At 39.6% G+C, this 8,485-nt stretch overlaps 2 protein-coding genes across 3 annotated transcripts; one reads left to right on the forward strand and one right to left on the reverse strand.

Annotated features, from left to right (window-relative positions):
• Nucleotides 1-1,878: 1,878 nt before the first annotated feature.
• LOC115677743 (uncharacterized) lies at nucleotides 1,879-4,925 on the forward strand. Its single transcript, XM_030600964.2, has 5 exons — nucleotides 1,879-2,037; nucleotides 2,163-2,222; nucleotides 2,311-2,499; nucleotides 2,711-2,890; nucleotides 3,045-4,925. Exons 2-5 carry the CDS (start codon nucleotides 2,180-2,182, stop codon nucleotides 4,700-4,702), a joined length of 2,070 nt encoding a protein of 689 aa, XP_030456824.1. The 5' UTR covers nucleotides 1,879-2,037; nucleotides 2,163-2,179; the 3' UTR covers nucleotides 4,703-4,925.
• A 1,440-nt stretch (nucleotides 4,926-6,365) lies between these two features.
• Nucleotides 6,366-7,610, reverse strand: LOC115677620 (calmodulin-like protein 11). Of its 2 annotated transcripts, none has more exons than XM_030600805.2 (4): nucleotides 7,499-7,610; nucleotides 7,238-7,398; nucleotides 7,022-7,105; nucleotides 6,366-6,698 (listed from the first exon to the last, which is right to left on the reverse strand). In XM_030600805.2, the coding sequence occupies exons 1-4, from the start codon at nucleotides 7,566-7,568 to the stop codon at nucleotides 6,561-6,563; spliced, it is 453 nt and encodes a 150-aa protein (XP_030456665.1). In that variant the 5' UTR covers nucleotides 7,569-7,610; the 3' UTR covers nucleotides 6,366-6,560. The 2 variants fall into 2 exon arrangements, with proteins under 2 accessions (XP_030456665.1, XP_056167470.1); XM_056311495.1 differs by having other exon boundaries at nucleotides 7,493-7,593.
• Nucleotides 7,611-8,485: the final 875 nt, after the last annotated feature.

Below are 8,485 nucleotides of genomic sequence, written 5' to 3' on the forward strand. Positions count from 1 at the left end.
CGAAGGCTCTCATTGAAGCCCGAACGGCCCTGCTCGTATTGAAACTTGATCCAAGAACTGGATTTGCTCTCATGTCACACGACGCCATCGGGCAAAGGATCATCGCATTTTTGGGCATAAAGCATCACTCATAGCATATTTTCAGACTAACTTAGGAAAAAGCTTTGCTCATAGAAGTGATACAGCGGATTGTAAAGATGGGAGTTTCTATATGCTTAGATAATTGAATTCCAGGGCCAGTGTAGATGTGTCGTTTCTGTCGCACTGCCGATTATGAGAGCTTAACGTAAACTGTCACTTCCAGGAAGATCCTAAATGCGAGAACCCCAGCATGTAGTTTGAATCCGTCTGTACTCGATGAGTCATACGATGCTCTTAAATTAGCAAGGAGAGTAATTAGGCTTTCAATACTGCATTGCAGCAGACCCCCAAGAAGGCAGCTTGGATCCACCATGGTGTTCCCTAACAACCAATACCTCTCTGAGTTCTCGTTATGTTTAACACGAGGGTTGTACAAAGAAGCATAGTGTCAAAGCATCCAACTTAGACCAGCTACTAACAACTAGTAATTAGATCCCATCCAATGCGATCATGTACCACGACATAGGGGCAAAAACTGAGTTTCATTCTCAAAGACTCGAATTGATTTGACGCTAACTTGAAGTATAAGCCTCGTCTTTGCATTTGATGTCGGGCATGAGGAAGGCAACACTCCTCTTGTTTATCTATATCTGTAAATCTGCAACCCTCATGGCGACTGAAGTGACCGTGCACAATTCGAATCTTGCAGTAAACATTTGAAACTCACCCCAAAGAGCCTGTGATATTTGCTATGGAATTCCTTACCTGACTGAAAACTTTAGCTCCTTTAATCTACATTTTGACCGTAAAATAAGAATGACTGCTCTTTCAAGATGTCGCAAAATCGATTGGATGAACCGAGGGAGAATCTGGTCCAGATGGAGGTAAAACGGTGTAATCATTTCGAGTGTTTAATCAAATGTGCGAAGCAAAGTACTGTAGGGACTTGATCCGGACTAATAAATGAGAAGAATGTTGGGAGGGTCCACTTAAACTTCTCTCTTTAACAAGTTGAGCTTTTTCCAGTGGCAAAGCGCTGTTATGATGACCTAAAGCATCTGATCTTGCCACATTGCATTCAGAATTGAGGCTTTAACACCAAGAAATCTTGAACAGAAGACCCACCATTTCAAGGCCAGATCAGGGCAATGATTTCGTATACCCCAATGACAGCTAAAAAAAGCACTGTATAGCCTATACATTAATCTGCAACTCACGTATTAAAAAGCTTCCTTGTTCCATACTTTACCTGGGGAAATGTTTTCTGACCACTCAAAGATAAGATATAATGGATCAATTGATTATCATATTAGTGTTATCATATAATAAGATGCTTCATTAATGTGCAGCCAGAAGATTCTTCCAGTTTTTGGGGGGCTCATATAGACCAGCTTTATTGTCTGGTTACTGGAAATTATGTCTAAAAGTTTTACGTAGTGCGGACTGAGTCTGCACACAAAAGTTTTGGTGAGCCTGAATTCAAGTGAAAATACCAGAGACACTTTCTTTGAACGTGGTGTCTATGGGGCCAAAAGTAGGAGGCTGGTCAGACTGAGAGTTGCCTGGATATTCCTCTTGAAAAGAGTTGTCAGGGACACAATGATATGCCCAGGCCAAAGTTAGAACTTCGAATGCAAAAGGCAATGCCAGGCTGATAAAACTGAACCTTTAAATTAAGTTAATGATGCCTCGGTGGATGCATAGCATCTAATGATTCATCATCTAGGGAGTGTCAATATCAGAGAAGGCGCAGAGAGTAAAAAAAAAAAGAAGGCATTATATGATGCTTTCAGCAGTTTCCTCTGCTCAGCTGTCGGTGACCTGAATTGAGGCTTATCTTTTAAGCAAACATTTGTGTAGCTGCCATTTTAATAAACTCAGTCAGTTTCATAAGAAATGAAGATGTCCTCAAAGCTACACGGCTATTCACATGCGATTATCATTATCGACTTCATGGTAGGAAGTTCAGACGGTCTGATTGAAGTCAAAAAAAGTTTTTTTTTTTTCAGGAACCTATAATTGGAAATATTCCACTCATCTCGGTTGACCTTAACACTAAACCATCTTAGTTTATATTGCAGGATATCGAGAATTGAACATGGGGAATGAGATGGGAAACAACAACACATCTTCTCTCAAAGGTATCATGTCGATTTTTAGCTCTCTATGTCGTGTACCTTCTGTGTTCATGCATTGACTATATTCACTTAAATCATTTTCCTTCCACAGAAGTTGAGGAGGAGAGCGTGAAGGTCGATGCTCCGAATGGATCCTTACACGAGACTGTCAAGGAAAATGATGTGAAAGGAGATCATCTGATTGCAGAAGATGACAGCAAGGACTCCCATGAAAAAGCTGAAGACTTGGCTTTCCATTGTGAAATTGCAGGAGATAATCATGTTGACCAATCAATATCAGGTGAAAAAGCAACTACTAGTTTCTGTAGTACTTATAGTTGAAAAATTCTGTTGCTATCATGGTCTCTCAGGCAAATTACACAGGATAATCCTCGTTCGAAACATCAGGAATGAGATGTATTTTATCATTCCTAGTCTATGTTACATTGGTTAAGCCAACTATTTTCTTCTCAGTGACGTTATAAAACCTGTAGTTTGAACCTTTGTTACAGACCCTCGAGTTCTTCTTTCTCAAGCCACACATGAAGTAACTGAAGGAGATGAATATGTAGAAGACCAGTCAGAACTTTTGTTGGTGAATCCGGAGGATATGGAGCCTTCAATGGAATCAGATGTGGGCGACTGTGACAAAAGCGACAGTCAGCTAAATATTGAGGCAGCTAATATAGAAGGTTAGTAATGTGATCTACTAGTTTAGCAGCACCATAGTAGCTACTTCACTTCCCATGTATGAAAGTAGCTTCGAATTAATTGTATTCCATTAAAAAGTAGGAGTATAGGACTCGACTCTCAGTCTCACTAGCTTATGGCTCACTAATTCAACAGTTGAAAACGGAGAAACAAATTCCAGTCTTACTGTATTGGGTGATTCGGAAACTCAAACATCTCAGGGAGTTAAAACCGATCCACTTGGATTAGATAAGGTCGATGTTAGCGTGTTGGCGTCAGATGCGTGTGGATTGGAAGTATCAAGAGAGGATTTTCTAGGATCACCTTCAACATTCCTTGCTGAGGGCAATGATCCAATACTAGAGACCGAAACACCAAGCAGCAAGAATGTTACTTCCCTCTCCAGTGCTGACATTGAATTTACACATTTAAAATTGGAACAAGAACAAGTGGAAGGTGATAAAGAATCCAATGTTGAGCTGTTGATGATGAACAATGAAAATCGATTGGAAGACAGAACGGCATCAAACTTTCTGAATTTTGGCCATGAAGAAAAACTCAATGAGGCGACCACAGTAGGTGGTTCCACATTGCAATCTGAAGATTCTGTGGCAGATCACTCCCCATACTCTCCTCCAGAAGTTTCGAAACTTGAGGACCAAAGTGGTTTTGCCATGGAAGAAATTGAGTTCACAAGCAGTAGAGTCGTGAATGAAAATAGCATCAAGTGTGATGATGGCCCGGTTGGGCATTCTGATGAACTGTGCAACGTTCAACCTGAAATGGCCGAGGCAAAGGATGTATCCGAAATGGTTGTTGGACTTGAAACCATAACTGATGATGTGGGAAACACAGTTGAAGTGCCTTTGGATTGCCCAAGTGACAAGGAATGTAAAGTCAAGGTGACCGATGTCACAGAAAACAGTTTTCGGGATGAGATATGTGCTGAGGCATCCGAGGACTTTCTTGAGTACATAGAAGGAGAAGACTGTTCCATGCCAATTTCAATAGAGCCAGAAGCTGGAGATACCAATCATGACGAGAAAGAACCTACTGAAAAGGAAATGATAGAAGACAAACATGTGGAAACAGAGCTTTCACAGGCCATTGCAGATGATACAAGCAGAAAAGATATCATAGAACAATTCATCCCAGTACATTCTCCACATATCTGTGATTCTTTCTCATCCTTTGACTACCCTGTAATGATCACGCATCCTGTATCAGACAAAAAAGCTTCAGGGGATCAATGCAACAGTGAATCACGACAGTGCCAAGTGCCTGTGACTCCTGGTGGCGATACCAAACTGGAGATAATTTCGAGTAGCCTAAGCACAGGATTGAAGTCTTATAATGACACAAACATCCATCCTCAGCTGCAGAAATTTCCTAGCTTCGATTTCGATCTCCTTATTGGGTCGAGAAGCGAAGAGTCAGATCAGACGCCGCTGCTCTTCCCTGATAGAAGCACATTCAGGAGTATGTCGGTGAAAGGTCGTTGTGATCGAGCCGAGCGAGTGGAGTGTTTGGAAGAGAAGACTGTTAGGATGGACAGAAGGGACTCCGAGAAATCGACAACCCCGTTTCTAGGCTTGTCAAAGAAAGAACAAGAAGATGATGAAACGCAAGAAGCCTATGTTGTTGCCACTTCACAGAAACAAGTGGTCAATGAAGCTGACACTAAGGCAAGCAAGGCGATGTGGGTGGTTCCTACAGAAGAAGTTGCATCAACCTCTCCAAAAGGTAAAGAGAAGAGGAAGTTCAGGCCCTCCCTCTTTGGCAACTGCATGTGCTGTGCTACTGTCATCAACTGAAGATTCATCCACCATTGAAGAAAAAGCAAGCTTTTTGGGGATTTCCATTACTTGATTGTTTTTACTTTGTTTTGGAGGGTTTTTTCTTTTCAGTTTACTGAGAAACAGTAAAATCAGATATGAGGATTGATGAAGAGAGGGTGGTCAAGTTCGTTGGTTGGTCAGTATTTGGGATAAACCAATCGAGAGTGAGTGTTGCAACCATGGCTAGTTGCAGGTTTCTCTTCTTCTTTTTTTTTAATTATTTATTTTCCTTCCTAGTTATGGGTAAAATCTCCTGTCGTATCTAAACAAGTATAAGTTGATATACTTCTTTGGCTTCTGTGAATGTATTGCTTTAACTTTTTAAGAAATTGGAAAAGTTGGAGATACTGTAAGAAGTCTCCTGTAAGATGGATGAAAAGTGTAAACTTTCTTAGTTGCATCAAGAAAAGGTCCTACAACTGATTCAAGAGATGCGTGTTCCGCAAGCTTTAACCCAGATTTTGATGCCTGACCTTTTCAATCATCATCAATATATAAGAGAAGAGAAAGTGACTTTTCCAATGTGAACCAAACCAGAACTTCCAGATTCCTATTCCTACTCTCATTTCAAGGCATGAGGGCGAGAAAGAGACAGAGATCACAAAATAATCAGGGTGAAACGGACCGTAGAAGCATTTCATTTTGCCAAAAGCGAAGATGACTGTTTCCTGTATGAGGTTTCCGAGACAAAATTTCTTGGGAAAATCTCTTGTTTCAATTACAGCTCTCTCGCCCAAAACATTATTTTGGTCAGAGTCCAACTTTTTGACCAAATGTTTGAGAAGTTTCTTCATCTTACGTGAAACCGAAGGAGTCTTTATATTAATTCTATTCATCAATTCAAAGATGGGACCTTCTGCAGCTTTACATGTGTCTGTACATGATGGTTTCTTGTGCTATTATGACAGATTTCTTCAAATAACCAACCAATGAGCTTTGAAAAAGTTAATGAATGAATCTTTGGTGGGTCTCATAGAAAGAACTCCATATAGACTATTATACATGTTTTTGGTATGATTTTTGACTTTGTCTACCTATTAAAGAATTTTATGACTGCATGCAGAAGTTTTTTCCTTCGGTTTTTATCTCGAGGCTGTCACCTAATGCTCTAGAATTCCCATGCTTGGATCCCCAGTCACCTAATGTTGATAAAAGTTGCTCTTGATAGCGTCTCCATATTATTGATAAAAGCTAGTGTTAGGAAAAATTTTGCGGGCATCTGTCTAGATGCAGTTTTGATCCCGATCTATTCATGTCAATTTCAGGATATGTTTGAGAGTTTTAATTTGGCGAGTATTGAGTAATCCTCATAGGACCCCTCTTAGGCTTTTTGCTGGTTTTAGGTCATTATGGTGCCTGGTGTCCTTATAACCTTTTGCAATAGGACATTGACAGATTTATCATGGACCAATTTCTTACTTTTCCGATCCTTCTACGTGACGACAGGACACTTCTGGCTTTATTAGTATCGTCCAGGTCCTAGATTTCTTTAATTAACTTCAGCTGTTTACTTTGTCAATTGCCACAAGTTCATACATACATTTTCCTTTATTTGTTCGGCAAAGAACTCTTCAAAATTTAAATTGACATAGGAACATAATTCCATGCACTTGCAATCAGTGTAAAAGGACAGAAGAAAGGAAAAAAGATGTCCACGAATTTGCATTAGAAATGGAAGAATGTACAAAAGATCAACAAGATGAATGAAAATTAGAATGTTAAAGTCCTATGATAGGTACGCAAATTGAAGGGAGGCAATAGGGCAAATGCAGTTTTTACAAGGAAATGACGATTCTTTTTGCAAATTACATTTTTGGATAAAGGAATTAGAAACTCATCCAATGGTGCTCATCAACTTCACAAATTCTTCAAAATCAACTTGACCATCACCATCCAAGTCTGCCTCACTTATCATCTGCTGCACTTCTTCCTCTGTCAGCTTCTCCCCTAAGTTGATCATCACATGCCTCAACTGCCAAAGAGAAACAAAATCATCAACCAAAACTGCCTTCTATTTTTCCTAAGCAAAGAAGCGTCATTCATTTTCGTGCCCAAATAGAAGATCTTTCATGGATTGGTGATGTTCTTTCGAATGGTGATGAGTGATGACAAAGTAATGACAAACAAGATTATTTGAATCGAAGCTGGTGAATCCCATGGGAGAATTTGAGAGTGGGTTTAGTGCGTGAGTGCGCATGCAAGGTTATCTACGTCCTCGCTTGGATTAAAGAAATGCATTTGGACGACGTTCAACGCGAAATCAAGACATTGTATATGCAGGAGATATGAGCTTACCTCACTAGGAGATATGTAACCATTCTGATCCCTGTCAAAGACCTTGAAAGCCTCCTTGAGCTCCTCCTCCACATCAGTATCCTCCTGATACACATATCCACGATCAATGATAACGTTTCAGACTCACAGAACATTAGATTGAGATCATATGGTTGCATGTTCAATCATAGGTATCAATAAGAGGCCAGCTCTTTGCATTTTCTCGTGTGTTTTCACCTTGATGTTGTTAGCCATCGAGCCCAAGAACTTCGCAAACTCGATCGCGCCGTCACCGTCAGCAGCAGCAGCCTCGTCGATCATGTCCTGCAGTTCTTTCTCGGATGGGCTATGGTCTAACGATCGAATAATCGCCGCAAGTTCTTCCAATGTAATGCAACCTGCAAATTTACGCCCATAAGGACTACTGATGAATAAAAGAAGTTGCTGGCAAATGAAGTCAATGAAAATGTGCACGACTATAGTAAAACTCACCATCACCATCCTTGGCAAACAGACACAAAGCTTCTTTGAACTCAAGAATCTGTTCTTTTGTCAGTTCACCAACCATACTAACGGTTCTGGTCTGAACAAAACACTCACCAATCGAGAGAGAGAGAGAGAGAGAGAGAAATGAAGAAGAAGAAGAGAACGATTTGTATAGCCCCAAGGCCCACCTTGGATGGGTTTATATATGTAGAAAGTCAATGAAAACGGAAGTATATTGGGGAATTCATACTGTATTTGTCGAGGAATCAGTAGTCAAACTTGACAATATTTCATTTTACGTGGTCTTTGTCTCCAAAAAAAATGGTGATCATCAATAATGAGGTCTTTGAATGTAATGGAAATTAGAAAATCAACATCAACGATCTTAATAAATTTCAATTGTACTCGTGTCTATTTTTCAAACCCCGTCTATTGAAAACTGTTACTTTTCTATGGATTGCGGATAGAATGAAATGGGGAATTCAAAGAGATATTTGGACCGATGTTTGATTGCAAACTCCAAGCATATATTTCGAGACATAATTATAACTTGCTTTGTTTAGCGATATTATGATATTTACCTTGATTCTTTATAGCTCTTAGGATTATACATATATCTCATTTGATTATGTATGTCCTTAATTGATTATAATTGGTATTATGTTTATCATATTACCTTAGATAATCATGTACTTTTCGTTGAAACATGTCGAAACACATTAAAAATTTTGGGAAATGCTTATGTGATAATCATTAATCTACTGTGAGAATAACAGTCTGTTTTGGGCCATAAAAAAATAAATAACAAATAATTAAAAATTGCTTGGGATATACTCCTTCAAGAGTGTGTGGGTCATAATATGCTGTTATTCTAATAGTTGCCCAAAAATAGTTACGTAACAAAGCCCTTAAAATTGATAGTTTTTACACAAATCTCTCTCAAGCGATCCCGAGGGGATTTTGAGTGCACCGGCTGAGCGTACACCCGAATGCAATACA

This window comes from Syzygium oleosum, unplaced genomic scaffold (assembly GCF_021117445.2).
Source record: "Syzygium oleosum isolate NSW1041296 unplaced genomic scaffold, Sole_v2.1 Sole_v2.01, whole genome shotgun sequence".
NCBI classification, from domain to species: domain Eukaryota; kingdom Viridiplantae; phylum Streptophyta; class Magnoliopsida; order Myrtales; family Myrtaceae; genus Syzygium; species Syzygium oleosum.

What these genes read in the sequence shown, in the direction of transcription:
- LOC115677743 (XM_030600964.2), top strand. Translation starts at nt 2,180, where the DNA reads ATGGGGAATGAGATGGGAAACAACAACACATCTTCTCTCAAAG. An exon ending in TGTTGACCAATCAATATCAG is followed by an intron (nt 2,500 to 2,710) that starts GTGAAAAAGCAA and finishes CCTTTGTTACAG; the next exon opens with ACCCTCGAGTTCTTCTTTCT. An exon ending in TGAGGCAGCTAATATAGAAG is followed by an intron (nt 2,891 to 3,044) that starts GTTAGTAATGTG and finishes CTAATTCAACAG; the next exon opens with TTGAAAACGGAGAAACAAAT.
- LOC115677620 (XM_056311495.1), bottom strand. Translation starts at nt 7,568, where the DNA reads ATGGTTGGTGAACTGACAAAAGAACAGATTCTTGAGTTCAAAGAAGCT. An exon ending in GTTTGCCAAGGATGGTGATG is followed by an intron (nt 7,399 to 7,492) that starts GTGAGTTTTACT and finishes GTAAATTTGCAG; the next exon opens with GTTGCATTACATTGGAAGAA. An exon ending in CGATGGCTAACAACATCAAG is followed by an intron (nt 7,106 to 7,237) that starts GTGAAAACACAC and finishes TATGTGTATCAG; the next exon opens with GAGGATACTGATGTGGAGGA.